At 46.9% G+C, this 22,229-nt stretch overlaps 1 protein-coding gene across 5 annotated transcripts in view; it reads right to left on the bottom strand.

Annotated features, from left to right (window-relative positions):
• The window catches only part of DIP2A (disco interacting protein 2 homolog A), a 120,909-nt gene that overhangs the window by 39,225 nt on the left and 59,455 nt on the right, over nt 1-22,229 (bottom strand). For all 5 annotated transcript variants that reach the window (XM_070377777.1, XM_070377773.1, XM_070377767.1 and 2 more), the window contains 8 exons: nt 21,784-21,907; nt 21,332-21,441; nt 20,953-21,055; nt 20,452-20,516; nt 20,178-20,271; nt 19,182-19,301; nt 18,148-18,262; nt 16,739-16,878 (listed from right to left, as the gene is read on the bottom strand). In XM_070377777.1, coding sequence (XP_070233878.1) covers nt 16,739-16,878; nt 18,148-18,262; nt 19,182-19,301; nt 20,178-20,271; nt 20,452-20,516; nt 20,953-21,055; nt 21,332-21,441; nt 21,784-21,907 — 871 coding nt within the window. The remainder of the gene's footprint in view (nt 1-16,738; nt 16,879-18,147; nt 18,263-19,181; nt 19,302-20,177; nt 20,272-20,451; nt 20,517-20,952; nt 21,056-21,331; nt 21,442-21,783; nt 21,908-22,229) is intronic.

Below are 22,229 nucleotides of genomic sequence, written 5' to 3' on the forward strand. Positions count from 1 at the left end.
GATCTCTGGTTCCTCTGCCTTTTCTAAATCCAGCTTGCACATCTGGAATTTCTCAGTTCAGGTTCTGTTGAAGCCTAGCTTGAAGGATTTTGAGCATTACCTTGCTATTGCTAGCATGTGAAATGAGTGCAATTTTGCAGTAGTTAGAACATTCTTTGGCATTTCCCTTCTTTGGGATTGGAATGAAAACTGGCCTTTTCCAGTCCTGTGGCCAAACCTGAGTTTTCCAAATTTGCTAGCATATTGAGTACAGCACTTTAACAGCATCATCTTTTAGGATTTGCTCATCTGCAGAACTGATGAGTCCTTGATTGGGGTAAACATATATATGCAAGGGAAAAAAGACAACTCACTCTCTAAAACAGTAGAACTCGAAACAAATCTATTAGGTTGGTGCAAAAGGTCAGTTTTGCACTGTTGAATTTTGCCTTTTGATATTGGAATAGTCTTAAATATATGTGGTTGTTATACATCATTTTAATGCACATTTTTTTTGGCTAAGAAATTACGTTAGACAAAAAAATTCAAGTGCTTTTTTTTAAATTCAAGTTCAGAACAGGTCGTAAAACAGAGGAGACAACTCACAACATCAACAACGCATTTGGCCCAGGAACTGCTAACAAATGCACAATGCAGTGTTGGTTCAGGAAGTTTTGCAAAGGAGACGAGAGCCTTGAGGATGAGGATTGTGGTGGCCAGCCACTGAAGTTAGCAATGACCAACTGAGAGGATCACTGAAGCTGGTCCTCTTACAACTACACAAGAAGTTGCCAAAGAACTCAACACCAACCATTCTAAGGTTGTTCAGCACTTGAAGCAAATTGGAAAGGTGAAAAAGCTCTTAAGTGGGTGCCTCATGAGCTAACTGCAAATCAAATAAAATCATCATTTTGAAGTGTCATCTTCTCTTATTCTACACAATAACAACGAACCAATTGGACTGTGACATGAGACAAAAAATGGATTTTATATGATAACCAGCAACAATCAGCTCTGTGGTTGGACCAAGAAGAAGCCTCAAAGCACTTTCCAAAGCCAAACTTGCACCAAAAAATTGTCACGGTCACTGTTTGGTGGTCTGCTGCTGGTCTGACCCACTGCGGCTTTCTGAATCCCAGTGAAACCATTACAACTGAGAGGCATGCTCAGCAAATCAATGAGATACACTAAAAACTGCAATGCCTTCAGCTGGCATTGGTCAACAGAGTGACCCCAATTCTTCTCCATGACAATGCCCAACTGCATGCTGCACAATCAATGCTTCAAAAGTTGAATGAAATCAGGCCACAAAGTTTTGTCTCATCTGCCATATTCATCTGACTTCTCGCCCACTGACTACCACTTCTTCAAGCATTTCGACAAACTTTTGCAGGAAAAATGCTACCACAACCAGCAGGATGCAGAAAATGTTTTCCAAGAGTTCATCTAATCCCGAAGCACAGATTTCCTTTATGCTACAGGAATAAACAAATGTATTCCTCACTGGCAAAACTGTGTTGACTCCCTAAGATGGCAGAGGAATAAGACAGGGAGACCACCTTCTCCCCCACAAATTCATCAAAAGATCATTTGAATGCTGAACAAACTCCACAAAACAACTTCTGAACGCTGGCAGAGGACACCAGGCACCCAGAAAGGCAGCCCATTGTCTTTGAAAGGAGGTAGGACAAAATATAAAAGATAAAAAGAGAGACAAAAGAGTTAGGGACGGAGACCCATCCATGGAGGGAGTCATGAAAGAGGAAAAATTTCCAAACACCAGGAAACCCTCTCACTGGCGGGTCTGTGGGGAGTTTTGGAATCTCAGAGGGCAACATAACCAGGAGGAAAAATAAATAAATAAATAAAACCCACAGATAACGTGCCTAATTGCAGCTCCCACCAGAGAAGTAGCGCAGATGCTCGCGTACACCACCAGCAAGCGGGGGCAGAACAGGGGGGCACAGGTTGCATGCTTAGGGTAAGGACCGGGCCTGAATGTCCTGAGGACAATCTGAGGGAGCTAATGTGAGATAGCAATCCAAACTATGGGATAGCCAGAGAGAGAGAGAAAAAAAAGAGAGAGAGAGAGAACGTTCCCACAAAAAGCTCTAACCTAAGGCACTGCCAGGCCTGCTCACAGAACAAAGGACTGAGCAAATACCAGAGGAGAGCTAGCTGGCTTCGGACTGGCCCACCTCCTGCCACAGGCAAGGAGGCAGGCGGGCGACAGCCAGAGCCAGAAAGGGGCAATCTCAGCCCCAGGGACAGCATCCTTTACCAAACTGCGAGCAGGCTCCCAGGCGCTAACTAAGTCTTCCTGGGATCCTGGACAGTTGACATCTGCTGGAAGGGTCGCAGCCAGGGATCAGCTCCCCAGAGGAGACACACGGCACACCTGAGATGGCACTCCCGCTGTGCACCCAGGAAACCAAGCGGCTGGGACTGGGGAGGTGATAAGACACACCGCCCCACCTGGGGAGAGTGCACTCACCAAGCACCTGGTCACCTGAGCTGCTCGGACCTGGGAAGGGCACAAAACGCAGGCCCATCCGAGTCTGCGCCTTTGTGGAGTACCTGAGAATCTGAACCTGAGTGGCTTAGACCTGGGAAGGGCACACAACCCAGGCCTGCTTTAGAGAGTGGCAGAGCAACCTGCAGCCTGAGCAGTGTAGACTGGGAAAGCACACACGCAGTGAGTGGGGCGAACCCAGTGTGGCCGAGACACTGCGAGCACTCCCCACACATGCCAGTGATATTTGTTTGCATTGTTCCTGCCTCCCCACAGCATGACTGAACAAGTGAGGCTAAATATGTGACCACCTTTGCCCCCTTGTGTCAAGGCAGAAATTAGACACTGAAGAGACTTGCAAACAGAAGAAACCAAAAGAAACAGAGGGACCCGCTTTGGAAGTGACAGGTGCAACAGATTAAAACCCTGTAGTTAGCACCAACTGCAGTGGAAAGGGCCTACAGACCTTGAGAAGTATAAGCTGGAACAAGAAATTATCTGAAACTGAACTGACCCCACACTGCCCTCAACAGCTCCAGAGAAATTCCTAGATATATTTCTACTATTCTCACTTTTTAAATTTAAAAAAATTTTAAGTCCTTTATGACCCCCTTTAATTTTCATTTTTATAAACTACTATTACCTTGCAAAAAAAAAAGACCCTATTTTTAAAGCAAATTTCATACATGTTTTTTAAATTTTTCTGATTGTGTTTTGTTTTTTTAATATTGTATTTTTGACAGTCTAACATCTACTCTAGATTTTTAATCTTTGCTGTTTGGTATTTGTTATCAATTCTGTACCTTTAAGAATCCAATCTTCAGTACCCATTTTTACTTACAAGTGTGATTACTGGCTTGATTGCCCTCTCCCCCTTTGACTCTCCTTTTTCTCCCCTAGGGTCACTTCTATCTTCTCCCTCCCCCCTTCTCTTCTCTACCCAACTCTGTGAATCTCTTTGGGTATTTTGGGCTGTGGAGAACACTTAGGAAACAGATTACTGGCTAGATCTGTCCCTCTCCTTTTGACCCACCCCACTTCTTCTCCTGGTCACCTCTATCTCCTTCCTCCCTCTTCTCTTCTCTATGTAACTCCGTGAATCTCCCTGGGTATTCCAGGCTGTGGAGAGCACATAGGGAAGTGATTACTGGCTAGATTGCTCTCCCACCTTTTGATTTCCCCTCTTCTCCTCCTGGTCACCTCTATCTCCCTCCCCCCTCTTCTCTTCTCCATGTAACTCTGTGAACTTCTCAGGGTGTCCCTCACTGTGGAGAATCTTTTCTCCATTAACCTAGATGTTTTATCATAGGTGTTGTATGGATAGAGCAGTCTTGAGGCTACTGTAAGAATAAGACTGAAAACCAGAGGCAGGAGGCTTAAGTCCAAATCCTGAGAACACCAGAAAACTCCTGACTCCAGGGAACATTAATCGATAAGAGCTCATCCAAAAGCCTCCATACCTTCACTGAAACCAATCTCCACCTAAGAACCAACAAGTTCCAGAGCAAGACATACCATACAAATTCTCCAGCAATGCAGGAACATAGCCCTGAGTTTTTATATACAGCCTACCCAAAGTCACACCAAACCCAGAGACACCTCAAAACTCACTACTGGACACTTCACTGGGCTCCAGAGAGAAGAGATCCAGCTCTACCCACCAGAACACCAATGCAAGCTTCCCTAACCAGGAAACCTTGACAAGCCACTTGTCCAACCCCACTCACACGGAGGAACCTCCACAATAAAGAGGAACCACAAACTGCCAAAATACAGAAAGGCCACCCCAAACACAGCAATCTAAACAAGATGAAAAGGCAGAGAAATACTCAGCAGGTATAGGAACGTGATAAATACCCACCAAATCAAACCAAAGAGGAGACAGGGAGTCTAACTGAAAAAGAATTCAGAATAATGATAGTAAAAATGATCCAAAATCTTGAAAACAGAATGGAGTTACAGATAAATAACCTGGAGACAAGGATTGAGAAGATGCAAGAAATGTTTAACAAGAACCTAGAAGAAATAAAAAAGAGTCAATCAATAATGAATAATGCAACAAATCAGATCAAAAGCACTCTGGAGGAAACCAACAGTAGAATAATGTAGGCAGAAGATAGGATAAGTGAGCTGGAAGATAGAATGGTGGACATAAATGAAGCAGAGAGGAAAAAAGAATTAAAAGAAATGAGGACAACCTCAGAGACCTCTGGGACAATGTCAAACACCCCAACATTCGAATCATAGGAGTCCCAGAAGACGAAGACAAAAAGAAAGGCCATGAGAAAATACTTGAGGAGATAATAGTTGAAAACTTCCATTTTAATGGGGAAGGAAATAGCCACCCAAGGTCCAAGAAACCTAGACAACCCCAAACAGGATAAACCCAATGTGAAACACCCCAAGACACATACTAATGAAATTAACAAAGATCAAACACAAAGAACAAATATTAAAAGCAGCAAGGGAAAAACAACAAATAACACACAAGGGGATTCCCATAAGGATAACAGCTAATCTTTCAATAGAAAGTTTTCAGGCCAGAAGGGAATGGCAGGACAGACTTAAAGTGATGAAAGAGAAAAACCTACAACCCAGATTACTGTACCCAGCAAGGATCTCATTCAAATATGAAGGAGAAATCAAAAGCTTTACAGACAAGCAAAAGCTGAGAGAATTCAGCACCAACAAATCAGCCCTTCAACAAATGCTAAAGGATCTTCTCTAGACATGAAACACAGAAAATGTGTATAAACTCGAACCCAAAGCAACAAAGTAAATGACAACACAATCATACTTATCAATAATTACCTTAAATGTAAATGGGTTGAATGCCCCAACCAAAAGACCAAGACTGGCTGAATGGATACAAAAACAAGACCCCTATATATGCTGTCTACAAGAGACCCACCTCAAAACAAGGGACACATACAGACTGAAAGTGAAGGGCTGGAAAAAGATATTTCACGCAAATAGAGACCAAAAGAAAGCAGGAGTAGCAATACTCATATCAGATAAAATAGACTTTCAAAGAAAGGCCGTGAAAAGAAACAAAGAAGGACACTACATAATGATCAAAGGATCAATTCAAGTAGAAGATATAACCATTATAAATATATATGCACCCAACATAGGAGCACCGCAATATGTAAGACAAATGCTAACAAGTATGAAAGGGGAAATTAACAGTAACACAATAATAGTGGGAGACTTTAATACCCCACTCACACCTATGGATAGATCAATTAAACAAAAAATTAGCAAGGAAACACAAACTTTAAACGATACAATGGACCAGTTAGACCTAATTGATATCTATAGGACATTTCACCCCAAAACAATGAATTTCACCTTTTTCTCAAGTGCACACGGAACCTTCTCCATGATGGACCACACCCTGGGTCATAAATCTAGCCTTGGTAAATTCAAAAAAATTGAAATCATTCCAAGCGTCTTTTCTGATTACAATGCGGTAATTTTAGACATCAACTACAGGCAAAAAAAACTATCAAAAATACCAACATATGGAGGCTAAACAACATACTTCTGAATAACCAACAAATCACAGAAGAAATCAAAAAAGAAATCAAAATATGCATAGAAATGAATGAAAATGAAAACACAACAACCCAAAAGCTACAGTACTCAGTAAAAGCAGTGCTAAGGGGAAGGTTCACAGCAATACAAGTTTACCTCAAGAAACAAGAGAAAAGTCAAATAAGTAACCTAACTCTACACATAAAGCAACTAGAAAAGGGAGAAATGAAGAACCCAGGGTTAGTAGAAGGAAAGAAATCTTAAAAATTAGGGCAGAAATAAATGCAAAAGAAACAAAAGAGACCATAGCCAAAATCAACAAAGCTAAAAGCTGCTTCTTTGAGAAGATAAATAAAATAGACAAACCATTAGCCAGACTCATGAAGAAACAAAGGGAGAAGAATTAAATCAACAAAATTAGAAATGAAAATGGAGAAATCACAACAGACCACACAGAAACAAAGGATCATAAGAGACTACTATCAGTGACTAGATGCCAATAAAATGGACAACTTGGAAGAAACGGACAAATTCTCAGAAAAGTATAACTTGCCAAAACTGAACCAGGAAGAAAGAGAAAATCTTAACAGTCCCATCGCAAGCATGGAAATTGAAACTGTAATCAGAAATCTTCCAGCAAACAAAAGCCCAGGACCAGATGGCTTCACACCTGAGTTCTACCAAAAATTTAAAGAAGAGCTAACACCTATCCTACTCAAACTCTTCCAGAAAACTGCAGATGAAGGTAAACTTCCAAACTCATTCTATGAGGCCACCATCACCCTAATACCAAAACCAGACAAAGATACCACACAAAAAAAGAAAACTACAGGCCAATATCACTGATGAACACAGATGCAAAAATCCTTAACAAAATTCTAGCAAACAGAATCCAACAACATATTAAAAATGAGAGAGTCAGTTCCTAGGCAGGTTGATAGGGAGTCTAGGGGTCCCCAAGGAGAGAGGGGTCTGGAATTCTCAAGGAGGAAGAAAGGACAAACTTTTTTTCTTTCTCCACATTCCTTAGGATTAGATAACAATAATGTATCCTGCCTGAGGACAGTCTTTGGATTAAACCTTCTGGCTAATTCTGTTATCTTAAAATGTAAATTATGGGAGTAGGTCTGATGAGGTCTTTACAACCTCCATTCTTTGGAGTACAGAACTTCATTGCTAACACTAGCAAGCGGGTACTCTTTCTGCCCCCTTCTGATGCCTATGTCAGAAGCTTTCTCTATCTCCTTTATACTTTAATAAAACTTTATTACACAAAAGTTCTGAGCGATCAAGCCTCGTCTCTGGCCCCAGATTGAATTCTTCTCCTCCGGGGGCCAAGAATCCCGGTGTATTCGCGTGATTCAACAACCTTTCATCTTGGGGGCTCATCCGGGATCCTTCAGGACAAGGTAAGGATGCTTGGAGCTTGAGTTCTTTGTTCTCTTAGCAAACACGTTTTCTGCTGTGCTTTACTACTCTACTGTGTGCTTGTGTGAATGAATGGCATGCCCTACGTGAAGCAAGTAAGGAGCCCTGCTCTGTGGTCCCACGGTGATCTCATAGGGCTTATGGCAGAAACCTGTCAGGGTGTTATATCAACCTGCCAATGCCAAGAGGCACCCAATGTCTCCTTCAGGAACCGACCAGAAATGGGCAAAGTGTGTGGACCGAACTCTCCTTTCTCGGTCAAACTTTTCGGTCTCTTTGACCATTTCATAACTCCTTGGGAATTAGAAGTACTAACCTAATCTATTGGATCATAGACTTTCAAGGGACTTGTGATCTATACTGCTATTGTGTACTGTGGCCTAGGTCCCAAACTTGGATTGGTAGCCAATAAAGCGCCTAGCCTCGCTAGGAATCGAAAGTTCGGAAGCTAGATGGAGCTCTAGCTCCCAGAACATCTCTGAGGTTAAAGGTTACTCAGATTGGGACTGCAATGGGTTTTTTTCTTTGGTAACGCCGACTCTTAGTAGATCAGAGGAGGCTGTTATACTGGTGTGGTGATGCTTGGAAAGAACATCTCAGTTTTATGTTCACGTCGGTCTTATTGTAGTCAGGAAATACTCAGGGTTGTGCACAGGCACTTAGGTGACGAATGTTTCCCCTAGTAGTCTCAGCTTGGGAGGCAATCCGAAGGTTACTCTGATTCACCGCGGGTGACATCAGAGGCAAGCAAGGTTAAAGGTGAAGAGCTGGACGTCAAGTAGGGATGCTATCAAGTCTACCCCTGGTACATCCCCACCCCATCTCGGTGGCAGAACTGGGAGGGACGAGTACGGCGCCTGCGTCGCTAAGGGACAGACTAAGTCCAACCAGGAAGGAAAAGCTTTTGGTGTAACGTCTGTCTACACCCCCATCTAGAGCAGGGAGGGACGCCTCCAGTAGAAAAATGGTGCTGGTCGCTTTTTTTCTCTCTTACAGATGGGAGCTAACAATTCCAGCCTCACTCCTTTGAAATGTATCCTGAAAAACTGGGATAGATTTGATCCCCAGGGCTTAAAGAAGACACACCTGGTCTTCCTATGTGATACTGCATGGTCACGGTATCCATTGGAGGATGGCGAACGGTGGCCAGTTGGAGGGTCTCTTAAGTATAATACTGTTCTACAATTAGACCGGTTCTGTAAGGAACAAGGGAAATGGGTAGAAGTAGCATATGTGTTGCCCTTTTTCTCTCAGTGAAATATGCCAGACTTATGTCCTAAGGGTATAGATTTGGGCGTGAAACCTTCAGCTCCCTCCTTTACATCTCCTGTCTCAGTACGACCTCAGACTACTCTGGTTTCAGTAGACACTCAGATCATCGAAGTAAGAGATGAGATGGAGGACAGGAGACAAAGAGAAGAGGAAAAACAGGTTTCTCCAATCTATCCCTAGGATCATATGCGCAGAGCAGCCAGAGAGACTGAGGAACAGCCACACAAGCTGTTGCCTCTTTATGAAACACCCACTGGGAGAAATAATCAGTCTGTGAGAGTTAATAAGCCTTTCTCTTATCAAGAAATACAAAGAATCAAGGAGGATCTGGGAGACTAGAGGACCCAGAAAAATATATTAGAGCCTTTAAAGGTGTTACTCTGCTTTATGACCTCACTTGGAAGGATGTGATGTGTATCTTGGGACAAATGCTGACTCCCGAGTCAAAGACTCGAGTTTTGGGAAAAGCAGTTGCTTATGGAGATGAATGGCTTGGTAATGAATCAGTAGGGAAGAGGGAGAACGAGATAGTGGCCCTCCCCACTGGGAATCAGGCGGTCCCAACTACAGAACCAGACTGGGACTACAACACAGCTCAAGGAAGATGGGATCAGAGTCATTTTGTTAGATGTATTCTTGAAGGACTTAGGCAGGCACGTTCTAAGCCTTTAAACTATGGCAAATTGGCAGACATAGAACAAGAGGAGAAGGAAGCTCCTGGTAAATTCCTAGATAGACTGAGAGAAGGCCTTCGCAGATTCACTGAGATTGATCCCGAAAGTGAAGAGGGAAAAGCGATCTTAAAGGATAGATTTCTCACTCAGTCGGCTCCAGATATCCGCCGTAAGCTATTAAAATGGGCGTATGGACCAAATCAGTCTTTAGATACTCTGTTACAACTGGCTCAGACAGTCTATTATGGTAGGGAATATGAGGAAAAGAAAGAAAGGCAAAAAAAGACAAAGGAAAAGGCGGAAGCCTTCGCCATGGCTATGAAAAACGTTCTTAAACAGCCTGAGAAAAATGCCCAGAGGGGCCCAGGTGAAAAGGGATGGGCTTGCTATTACTGTGGAAAGGAGGAGCACCTCAAACGGGATTGCCCTCAGGCATCTAAGTCGCCCCCAGCTCCATGTCCGGTCTGCAAAGGACCACACTGGAAGAGAGACTGCCCCCAGAGGCGTAGGTCTCCAGGGTCAGACCCTCAAGACAATCAGGACTGAAGGTGCCCGGGGGTCCCCACACAAGCTCCCATCCTAATACACCTAAAGAACCCCGGGTATTAATAATTGTGGGGGGCCAATCCGTCGATTTCCTTTTAGATACTGGGGCAACTTATTCTGTGCTTACTGAAGCCCCTGGCCCACTTTCTTCCCGATCCACTTCCGTAATGGGACTGTTTGGACGAGCCAAAAGGTATTATTTCAGTTATTCTTTATCTTGCAACTGGGATTCTGTGCTGTTTTCACACGAGTTTCTGATTTTGCCAGAATCTCCCTCACCCCTTTTGGGGAGGGATATACTGAGCAAGGTCCACGCCTCTGTTTTCATGAATATGGAGCCTTCCCTTTCTCTCCCTTTAGTTGAACAAAATGTAAATCCTAGAGTATGGGCTGATGGAAAATCTGTGGGTCGAGCACAAAATGCTATTCCTGTAGTTGTTAAGCTCAAAGACCCGCATGTATTTCCACATAAGCAGCAGTATCCACTGAAACCTGAAGTTAAGGAAGGGTTAAAACCCATCATCAAAAATTTAAAGGAGCAGGGACTATTAATTCCCTGTAACAGTCCTTGCAACACTCCTATTTTGGGTATAAAGAAATTGATGGTAAATGGAGACTAGTTCAAGATTTACGAATAATAAATAAGGCTGTAGTTCCTTTACACTCCATGGTGCCTAATCCTTATACTCTATTGTCTGAAATTCCTGAACGGGCCAAATATTTGTCAGTAATTGATTTAAAGGATGCCTTCTATTCAGTGCCTTTGGCGGAAGAAAGTCAATTTCTATTTGCCTTTGAAGACCTTACACAATCAGCTTCTCAGTTAACCTGGACAGTTTTGCCCCAGGGATTTCGTGACAGTCCTCACTTATTTGAACAAAGTTTGTCACGGGATCTACAAAACTTTAATAGCTCTGAAGCGGTGGTGTTACAGTATGTAGATGATATTTTGCTCTGTGCTGAGACAGAGGAAGCTTGTTCGCGAGCCTCAGAAGATTTCTTAAACTTTCTGGCAGGCTGCGGTTACAAGGCATCAAGAGACAAGGCTCAGCTTTGTCAACAGTCGGTTAGATATCTGGGCCTAATCATATCAGAAGGAACTAGGGCCACAGGCCCTGAGAGAATTAAACCTATACTAAATCACCCCCTACCTATGACTTTAAGACAATTGAGAGGATTTTTGGGAATTACAGGTTACTGTCGCATTTGGATTCTGGGTTACAGGGAACTTGCCCGGCCTTTATATAAACTTATAGATGAAACTCAGCAGGCCCAAACCGACAAACTGGTTTGGTCTCCAGAAACTCAAAAGGCTTTTAAGGTTCTTCAGACTGCTCTCCTGCAAGCTCCAGCTCTGAGCTTGCCCACAGGGTCAGAATTTAATTTGTTTGTCACTGAAAGAAAAGGTGTGGCATTGGGAATTTTGACACAACCCCGAGGGCCTCACCAGCAACCTATTGCTTATCTAAGCAGAGAATTAGATGTAGTTTCACGTGGGTGGCCGCACTGCCTAAGAGTAATTGGGGCAGTGGCTTTATTAGCACCTGAAGCTTTAAAAATAATTAATGGACGAAACCTTACTGTACTGACTTCTCATGATGTGAGTGGAATCTTAAATTCTAAGGTTAATATTTGGATGAAAGACAGTAGGCTTCTTAAGTATCAGTCATTGTTGTTAGAAGGACCAGTAACTAAGCTTAAAGTTTGTGGAAATTTAAATCCTGCCACTTTCCTTCCTGAGAGGGAAAATGAAACACCTGACCACGATTGTTCTCAATTCCTAACTTTAAACTATGCAGCTCGGGAGGATCTAAAGGATACCCCATTAGACAATCCTGACATGGAAATATTTACAGATGGCAGTTCTTTTGTTCGGGATGGAAAGCGTAAAGCAGGTTACGCCATGGTGACTGCTGAACAGGTTTTGGAAGCAAAATCTCTCCCCCAGGGAACGAGTGCTCAGTTAGCGGAGCTTGTGGCTCTGACCCGAGCTCTAGAGTTAAGCAAAGGGCAGCAGATGGGCCTGATAATCTATGTGAGTCTACTTCTGCTGACTCCAAAAATCCTGAGTCTGCCGTTGGATCCTCAAGACAATGTCTTCCTGTCCTGGGCTCACTCCTATGCTGCATTCCACAATCGGTCTAACTGCTGGGTCTGCGGAGTGCTCCCCTCTTCATCAGTGGAAGGCTTCCCGTGGTGGACATCCCCACTTCAAGGAAAAGACTTTCTCCAAGTCTGTGAATACCTTCGACAACAATCACATGCCTCTTCTTCATCTGATGACATCTACCAACCCTAAAATGGACTGGTGCAACACTTTGTACTCTAACTATGGAAATAATGTGACTTTTAATTTTGATTATACATTGTCTCGGTTCAATGACTATTTTGCTACATATAAGGCAAATAGGTCTAGATCTAATGGTTTTTTACCTGACGTTTATCAAATATGGGATGAGGTTATATGGCTAACTCCTGAAAAAGGACGTTTAATATCTACTGCCTCTATATGCTGGGAACAAACAGAGCCGTCCCCAAAAGTTAGCCAACAACTTAATTACAATGATTGGAAACAATTGGGATATTTGTCTCAGGAAACATGCAATGTAATCATTCCCGTGTTTTCCAATCCCAGTTCAGGTTCTCCCTTTGTCTGGCCAGGCACTAATTGGGACTGGATATCTCAGTCACGCTGGCTTGCTCCAAACTAGATATGTGGCTCTTACCTATGGGCATGGCTTCCCCCTGGTTGGATAGGGAGATGCACCCTGGGTCTAGCCTTTACTCATGGCTTTATATTTTCAGAGCTTCCAGAAAAGCCTGCTAATTTACCCCACCTTAAAACTCGGTGGGCAAGGTCTGTATTTCATTGGTATGATTATTTGGCTGCAGCGTTTGTTCCCTCTTTGGGAACTACAGATGTTATGTTACGAGTGGATGCTTTGACTAATTTTATTCAACAGGCATTACAAGATTCTCAAAAGGCTATTTCAGCTCTTAATGCTGAACAAGCACAAATTAGAAAAGGTGGTTTTACAAAACAGATTGGCTCTAGATATTCTGACAGCTGCACAGGGAGGAACTTGTGCCATTATTCATACCCAATGCTGTACATATATACCTGATATGAGCACGAATGGTACTCATTTTACTAACCACATGAACAAGATGATTAGGGCCATGGATACTCCTGAAGCCTCAACTGCCTCACTCTGGGAGACGTTAACTAGTTCCCCATGGTGGACAACTATCTTAATTACAATAATTCTGGTTGTTTTGTTCTTGCTGTTTGCTCCCTGCATCTGTAATTGTATAACTGGATTTGTTTCTAGCCTCATGAAAGCTTTTAAGTTACAAATGGTTGCTCAAACTCCTGCTACTGCTGTAGCTTCCTCCAGCTACTATTTGGGGCTCCTGGATCAGATATCCTCAATATGAGGATTAGGAGAATATGTTGCCTCACCAATTTAGGGACAACGCCCCTTGTCAGCTCGGAAGCAGTTATGGAATGAGAACGATGTCCCTTTTCCCTAGGCAACATAGTTCTCCTAAAAGAAAAGGGAGGAATGAGAGAGTCAGTTCCTAGGCAGGTTGATAGGGAGTCTAGGGGTCCGTGAATTCTCAAGGAGGAAGAAAGGACAAACTTTTTTTTCTCTCCACATTCCTTAGGATTAGATAACAATAATGTATCCTGCCTGAGGACAGTCTTTGGATTAAACCTTCTGGCTAATTCTGTTATCTTAAAATGTAAATTATGGGAGTAGGTCTGATGAGGTCTTTACAACCTCCATTCTTTGGAGTATATAACTTCATTGCTAACACTAGTAAGCGGGTACTCTTTCTGCCCCCTTCTGATGCCTATGTCAGAAGCTTTCTCTATCTCCTTTATACTTTAATAAAACTTTATTACACAAAAGCTCTGAGCGATCAAGCCTCGTCTCTGGCCCCGGATTGAATTCTTCTCCTCCAGGGGCCAAGAATCCTGGTGTATTCGCGTGATTCAACAACAACCTTTCAAAAAGATCACACACCATGATCAAGTGGGCTTTATCCCAGGGATGCAAGGATTCTTTAATATCTGCAAATCAATCAATGTGATACACCACATTAACAAATTGAAAGATAAAAACCATTTGATTGTCTCAATAGATGCAGAGAAAGCCTGTGACAAAATTCAACATCCATTTATGATAAAAACCCTCCAGAAAGCAGGCATAGAAGAACATACCTCAACATAATAAAAGCCATATATGATAAACCTACAGCAAACATTATGCTCAATGGTGAAAAATTAAAAGCATTTCCCCTAAAGTCAGGAACAAGACAAGGGTGGCCACTCTCACCACTACTATTCAACATAGTTTTGGAAGTTTTGGCCACAGCAATCAGAGAAGAAAAAGAAATAAAAAGAATCCAGATTGGAAAAGAAGAAGTAAAACTCTCACTGTTTGCAGATGACATGATCCTCTACATAGAAACCCAAAAGACTCCACCAGAAAATTATTAAAGTTGCCGGATATAAATCCACATTCCTATACACTAACAGTGAGAAAACAGAGAAATTAAGGAAACAAATAAGGAAAAAAAAAATAAACGACCCAAACAAAAAATGGGCCAAAGATCTAAACAGACATTTCTCCAAAGAAGATGTACAGATGCTAACAAACACATGAAAAGATGCTCAACAGCACTCATGATCAGAGAAATGCAAATCCAAACCACAGTGAGGTACTATCTCACACTGGTCAGAATGGCTGCTATCAAAAAGTCTACAAACAATAAATGCTGGAGAGGGTGTGGAGAAAAGGGAACCCTCTAACACTGTTGGTGGGAATGCAAACTGGTACAGCCACTATGGAGAACAGTGTGGAGATTCCTTAAAAAACTGGAAATAGAACTGCCATATGACCCAGTAATCCCACTGCTGGGCATATACACTGAGGAAACCAGAATTGAAAGAGATACATGTACCCCAATGTTCATCACAGCACTATTTACAATAGCCAGGATATGGAAGCAACCTAGATGTCCATCGGCGCACGAATGGATAAGAAAGCTGTGGTACATATACACAATGGAATATTACTCAGCATTTAATTAAAAGAATGCATTTGAATCAGTTCTACTGAGGTGGATGAAACTGGAGCCTATTATACAGAGTGAAGTAAGTCAGAAAGAAAAACACCAATACAGTATACTAACGCATATATATGGAATTTAGAAAGACGGTAACAATGGCCCTATATGCTAAGTCACTTCAGTCATTTCCGACTCTGTGCGACCCCATAGACGGCAGCCCACCAGGCTCCCCCGTCCCTGGGATTCTCCAGGCAAGAACACTGGAGTGGGCTGCCATTTCCTTCTCCAATGCATGAAAGTGAAAAGTGAAAGTGAAGTTGCTCAGTCGTGTCCGACTCTTAGCGACCCCATGGATTGCAGCCTAACAGGCTCCTTTGTCCATGGGATTTTCCAAGCAAGAGTACTAGAGTGGGGTGCCATTGCCTTCTCCATGGCCTTATATGCGAGACAGCAAAAGAGACACAGATGTATACAACAGTCTTTTGGAGTCTGTGGGAGAGGGCAAGGGTGAGATGATTTGAGAGAATAGTACTGAAACATGTATATTATCATATGTGAAACAGATCGCCAGTCCAGGTTTGATGCATGAGACAGGGTGCTCAGGGCTGGTGCACTGGGATGACCCTGAGGGATGGGATGGGGAGAAAGGTGTGAGGGGGGTTCAGGATGGGGAACACATGTACACCCATGGCTGATTCATGTAAATGTATGGCAAAAACCACTACAATATTGTAACCTCCAATTAAAAAAAAATAATTAGTTAAAAATTTAAAAATGAAAAAAAAAAATTAAAAATGTGTTGACTGTAATAGTTCCTATTTTGATTAATAAAGATGTGTTTGAGCCTAGTTACACTGATCTAAAATTTACATCTGAAACCGCAATTATGTTTGCACCAATCTAATAAATGTCCATCCTTGTTCTGTGTGCTGATCCCCAGCACTACCACTGGGCCAGATGCAACCATGTCCCTCACTACGGTGCCCAGCCTGTTCTGAGAGCCTACCAGAGGCAGAGCTGCAGACATGGTCCTGGGCCCGGGACTAGGGCGCACCATGACAGGGCCTGAGTGGAGATAGAAGCTGCTCTCCAGGGTCGCCAGAAGGGTGGGCACGGGCAGGAGGGGAGCTGGAGCACCGCAGGGTAGCCATGGCAAGGGGCAGCCTCAGAGCACATGCAGGGCACCCCCTACTCACAAAGCCACTGGCCTCTGGCTGGCTCTGCTCTAAATTCCCTGCTGTGACACTGCTTAAGGGGGGCCCTGTGGGGAGACGGTGCCATCACCCTCCCTCACTGCTGCCCCACCTGTGACTCGTGCACCATCCAGGCCCGTGGCCTTCCTGGAGCCCTTAGGGTCCCACTGCTGCTCACCTAACAGGCCCTCGGCAGGACCAAGACAACCCCATCATTGGTGCCTGCAGCTGAGGGCCTGAGGGCTGCAGGCCTCGCCAAGGGACAAGCATGTGACCGCCTGGTGTACGAGCTTCCAGTGGGGAGCTCTGTCACTACTCCCCAGCCCTGAGAGGACCAAGGCAGGGTCATGGGGCAAACACACTGCCCTTGATACAAAGGGAGGCAAAAAACAGAAAACATGTTACAAACAAAAATCCCAGCCCACATGGACCATCTGAAGCCTGGTATTTGTGTGCTCTGGAGCCCATCCAGCCACAGTACAAGACCCTTCCCCACTATGACCCCACTGTGCCCTCACCTCCAGGCATCACCTGGCCGACGTCCTGAACTGTGAGGACCGACAGCTTCTCCTCAGCATCCACTCTGATCACCCCGTGACTGAGGCCACTCATGGACAGCACAGCTCTTCTTGGAGGAGGGCCCCCCAGGTCAGGCGGCCTGGAAACAAAATTTATTAACTGACGAGGGGACAGCTCCCTGACAACAGGATGATGTGCAGCAAAGAGCCAGCTGGTGCTAGGCTGTGGGGATGCTGGCTGTGAGACCCCAGGGGCAGGCTGCATCCTCACAGGTCCGCATGACACCCCACCCCATGTGCTCCACAGCAGGGGACCAGGGGGCTGCAGGGACCATGCAATGATGCTGCATGCCTTTCAAGGAGGGCACAAAGGTGACTGCTTCCACCAGGCAGGTAGTACTGGGACAGTGCCCAGAGCCCCAGGCAGCAGGTAAGCAGAGTCCATGCTTCCTGGGAGCAAGCCCAGAGGACCCAGAGACCAGAGGAGGTGGCCTGGAGCCACGGCAGAACAGCAGGCTGCACGACCTATTCCAGCCAAAGGCCACCGAGCTGCAGCAGACTGCCCCAAAGAGGGGTCCCGACTCCCGACTGTGAGAAGCCAGGGGCAGTAAAGCGGCTGCTGCTGCAATGCCAAGTTTGGGCCTGATTGGTTTCATAGCAGCAGGAGCTGGGAGGCTGAGAATCAAATGTCACGTCTCCTCCAGTAAGAAAAACCACTTTGCTGAGCATAAGAGGTCACCGCAGAACAAAGGCATGAAGAACCCACTGTGGTCTGGGGAGGATAAAGGTGATGTTGTTAATGCTGATTCTTATCAACATGTTAAGATTTCTTACTGCCATGGATAAATAAACAACATAATACAAGACTACAACTGAAACTCACTCTCTAACAACTAAGTTGAGAGTGGGAAATTAACAAAGTGCCCGCAAATGTGACTGCACTGCCCTCTACCTGAGGATGGTACTCAGGGGCATGGACAGCAGCCTTAGGTGAGCAGAGGGGCATGGACAGCAGCCTTAGGTGAGCAGAGATGACTGGGCAGGAAGGTGACCCCGTTGGGGCCTGGGGAGTCATGTGGGTGAGCACAGAGCAGGAGGCTGTGTCTTTCAGGCCTCCCAACCCCATCAGAACAGGGCAAGTCCTGGGCTGGAATAATCCAGGGATGGTGGTCCAGGGAGCCACCATGGAACTGTGTCACAAATCAGGACAGCCAGGGAGGGACGTGTGGCCAACAGGGCGTGCAGACGTGGCAGTTGGGGCAGCCCCGCTATGACATGAACACGCCTGGAGACGGGCCCCAGACCAGGCACTGCTCACAGTTTCTCTTGCTCAGGAACAAATCAACCAAATTTGCTCTCACAGGTAATTCAGCTGAACGAGTAAAAAGACAGAGCAACTGATCAGCTACCTGCGGATGGCCACGGTGAGTGCCTCCGGCGAGCTGGCACAGGGGCAGATGACCTCTGGCCTCAGCCCTCTGGCCTGGAAGACGTTGAGGAACGCATCACAGGAGGATATGGACCCTGCATGAGACAGAGTGGACACGAGAGCTGAGCGGAAGGCCGTCAGGCACCCAGTGTGGAAGATGCCTGGCGCCAGGCCCAGACGCTGTACCCCTTCACCTCAATCAACCCATTAGTCTCATGGTGGTGGGGGGGCTGTTTCCACAAAAAACAGGATGCGTTTTCAAATCGCTAGCAAATAAGAAGCTGACTCTCACCCTTGGCATGGAGTCTGAGGTCTGATAGCCTCGCCCACCTACTGGCAGCTGTGCCAAATGGGAGGCGACCCCGGCCACTCACAGAGCTGGAGTTGAACCTTCTGCAGCACGCGGCCCGGCCCTGTGAGCACCCGCTCCTGGATGCGCCCCGCAGCTGCAGTCTGCCAGTGGCTTCAACATGCCTCTCCCTGCACGGGCAGCCCAGCCCTTCAACCCTGCCTCTCTGCCCACTTGCCCAGCCACCGTCTATGGTGGTGCTGCCTGATCAGGGCCTAAGTCAGCACAGCCTTGCCCCCGCCGGGACCAGGGCTGCACCCCGACCTGCAGCGTTCTGCCACAGGGAGGCTCAGGAAAGGAGGGAACCTGGCCATGGGTCCTTAAGTCCAGCAGAGGGCAAACAAGACAGTCCAGATCACTCAGAGCATCAGGGAAGTGATGGGCACTCAGAGTGCTGGGATCTGGGATCTGTGGGACGGCCGGCCTGGGGAGGGGCTCCTGGTGGCTCAGCAGCTGCGCCAAGAGTGTGGTGGAGATGCAGAGAAGCCAGCGGCCTGTGGTGCTCTGGAGGCAGGACGAGGGGCTCAGGGGCGGGTGGAGGGAATAAGCGGCTTTGGAGTGCTAGAAGGTGGGGTGCCCTCCCAACAGTCAGGTACCCAGGAGCCTAGGGTTGTCAGGGCCACGCTATACAGGGGTTCCGGGGTTTGGGGGTGGGCAGTACTCACAGGGGTTTGCACCATCAGCCACGATCAGCAGGCGCAGGGAGCTGAGGCTGACGTCCCTCTGACCTCTCTGAGCCAAGAGAGACCAATGCATGTCGCGGGACTTCACCAGTGCAGCTTGGGCTGCAGGGGAGCAGGATGTGCCTGAGTCACGGGCAGGCAGGCCCACAGAGTAGGCCATGTGCTCCCACAGCCCAGCCTCTGGGCTTCCCCCATCTGGCCTGCCTGGAAGGCAGCTCAGTGCAGGGGCCGTTCTGACTCTCTCCCTGCCCCCACCACACCTGCCTCTTGCTCTCCAGCTGCCCTTCCCCAGCTGCCCCTCTTCGGCTGCCCTTCTCTGGCTGTCCTTCCCCGACAAGGGGGACCCTGCTCCCTCTAGCAGGAAGGGGCACTGCCAACCGCCCCCCTAGGATTCGGTTTTCATCTGTCAGACAGGGTCATCAGAGACAGCCCCCCACAGGGCACAGCCCATGTCTGCACTCCATAACTGGCAACATCATTAGTGTGGTCAACACGAACGGGGCACCCAGGACACAGCAGACCCGCCAAGCCCTGCTGGAGCAGAGCCCGGGGACACCCGGACGGTGCAGGAGTGGCCATGCTCAGGAAGCACCGACTGACTCCAGATGGACAGCAGGGTGGGTGTGGCCCTGCAGGCAGCCCCACTGCTCTGGATCATAAACTGCTTTGTTTGAACAATCAGCTTTGCTACTGGTGGCTTGAAGAGCCCTAACTTCAAATTCATGCCATCTCAAGAGCTAAGAACAGGAGCGTTTATGTGACAGCATGAAGTCAGGAGTCTACGGCCACACCGAACAGAGCCATCCTCCACGAGCCCCCTATTCCCAGCACTGGAGAGTCAGGCTGTGGGGCAGGGGGTGCCTGCCCTGGCCCCCGCCTGCAGCTCTGTGTGCTACTGTATTATTTCTTAATCACCAAAGACTAACTCAAAGACCCCTCTAAGGAAGGGCGCACAGACAGACGACGTTCCTCTGTTACCTTTATACACACACACTTTCTGAATCCAGGAGAGTGGGTTCGCCTTCATCAGCGCATATGGGATGCTGACCACATGTATCCTCTTCAAGATACTCTGTGAAGAGACCCGTGGTTGTGGGGTGGGGGGCCCCACCAGGAGAGGCACAGAGAGTGTCAGAGCTCTACTCACAGCACAAGGGCTGACTCTACCAGCCACAGTGGGGCTTGGTGTTGCCCATGGGCGTAAAACGTTAGCAACCTCCCCACAGTTAGGTAGTATAGACACAGCACTCACTGTTAACACTCCATGCCACAGGCCGGCATCCCTTTTGAAATCCAGCACATTTGTTAATGTTTCAGCTGAAAGTGGACAAAGATGGTTAAACAACCAAGCGACCCTCCTCACAAGTCACATGCATTTTCAGAGACACCCTGAGATGATTACATCATCAACAAATAGGAGTTCTAGGAAACATACACAGCACTTCCAAATACCATGTCCCAACCAGTCAACAATCTTGGTAAATGTGAAAGCAGATCACACAACTGCGAGTTAGCACAGAGAACAAGCTGACTGGTCTTCTGGAAACACAGGGAGCAGCCACACTCCAGAGGCTGCAGGAGTGCACACCTCCCTCTCCTCTCCGACTTGGAGCAGAGGGCAGTGGAGGATCTCTAGTTCTCATGCCCCGCCCCAGTCTCCAGTCCCAGGACCATAGCATGCCATGTCCCTCCCCTCCCACAGGCCTCACTGGGTAACCTCTAGGAGGGGCCAGAGAGCCACCCCAGCCCTTACCTTCTGAGTAGCCGCACGCCTGGGTCAGAGCCTGGCACTGCGCCAGCAGGGACGCATGGGACACCGCCACTCCCACCGTACTTCCCTCCTTGCTGGTTTTGTACTGAAAGATTCCAAAGCATGAGCTCATTAGGTGACATTTCTGGAGGCTGTCCTTCACTCACCACAGGTTCGACCAGAGCCCACGGTATGCCCGGGCCCTCAAGGTGATGCCCTCAGCTGACGTCAGGCTCACCCTGGGTGGGTGAGGGGCGACAGGGCACACAGGTGGTCCCCAGGGAGGCAGCAGGGGCGGCTCTGGGTGAGGCACCGTGCCTTTCTGGGGTGAAGGAAAAGCACACATGGAGGTGCCCGAGCGCGGGGCTCAGCAAAGCACTACCTCGATGTAGGCGGTCCCGGGCCCCGCATCCTGCACTGCCGGGTTCCAGTCCTTGGGGGGCTTGGTCAGGTGCTTCCCATCGATCACCAGCCAGGTGAGGGGGGGCCAGCCTGTGAGGGCAGACAGGGACATACAGAGGCAGGGTCAGAGGGCCCTGCTCCCTCCTGACACCTCTGTGTCCAACACGCTGCCCGAGCCACTGAAAGGTGGGCAGGAGCCCCCGTCTCACTTGACCTTCATGTACTTATGTTTAATGACCAGCGGCAGCCAGGCTGGTCAACACAGGTCTAGACCCTGAGCCAAGTGAGGAGCGAGATTCACCAAGGTCTAAAACAAGGCCCCACTTTTGCTGAAGGCCCCTTTGTCTCTGTAGCGGCTGCTGACAGGAAAGGATGCCCAAGGGCCCAGTTTAGCAGAGAACCCTGCCACATGCTCCCCGCCCATGGGCCCACCTTTGAAGGTCACCACCTCTCCGGTCTGAGCCTTGGGCAGGCCTTTCTGACAAGCATCCGTGGTCAGGGCCAGGGAGACGCCACAGCTGCCCAGCAGAAACCCGACCTGCTGGCTGCCAGCATCCTGCAGCAACAGAGGGGCAGGGGCTTGCTCGCACACAAGACAGCTTTTCTCAGAATGTGCAAAGCTAGACCAGGCCAACCCAAGAGGTGTGTGCATATTTCCCTCCAAAGGAAATACTTAAGTTCTGAAGTTCAAAAGATACAGTTCTGGGTAACTGACTAATTTCTCTTAGTTATCTTGCAAATGACACTTACTAGCATTTTAATAAACTCCAAAAATAATAGCACTGACATTTACACTTGATTTGTGTTTGAAGTTTACAGATTAATCTGGGGAGGTCTGACCTTTAACAATCTTAATTATTTTTACACAGAATATGTCC

The sequence above is a fragment of the Bos mutus genome, chromosome 1, assembly GCF_027580195.1.
Source record: "Bos mutus isolate GX-2022 chromosome 1, NWIPB_WYAK_1.1, whole genome shotgun sequence".
NCBI lineage: Eukaryota > Metazoa > Chordata > Mammalia > Artiodactyla > Bovidae > Bos > Bos mutus.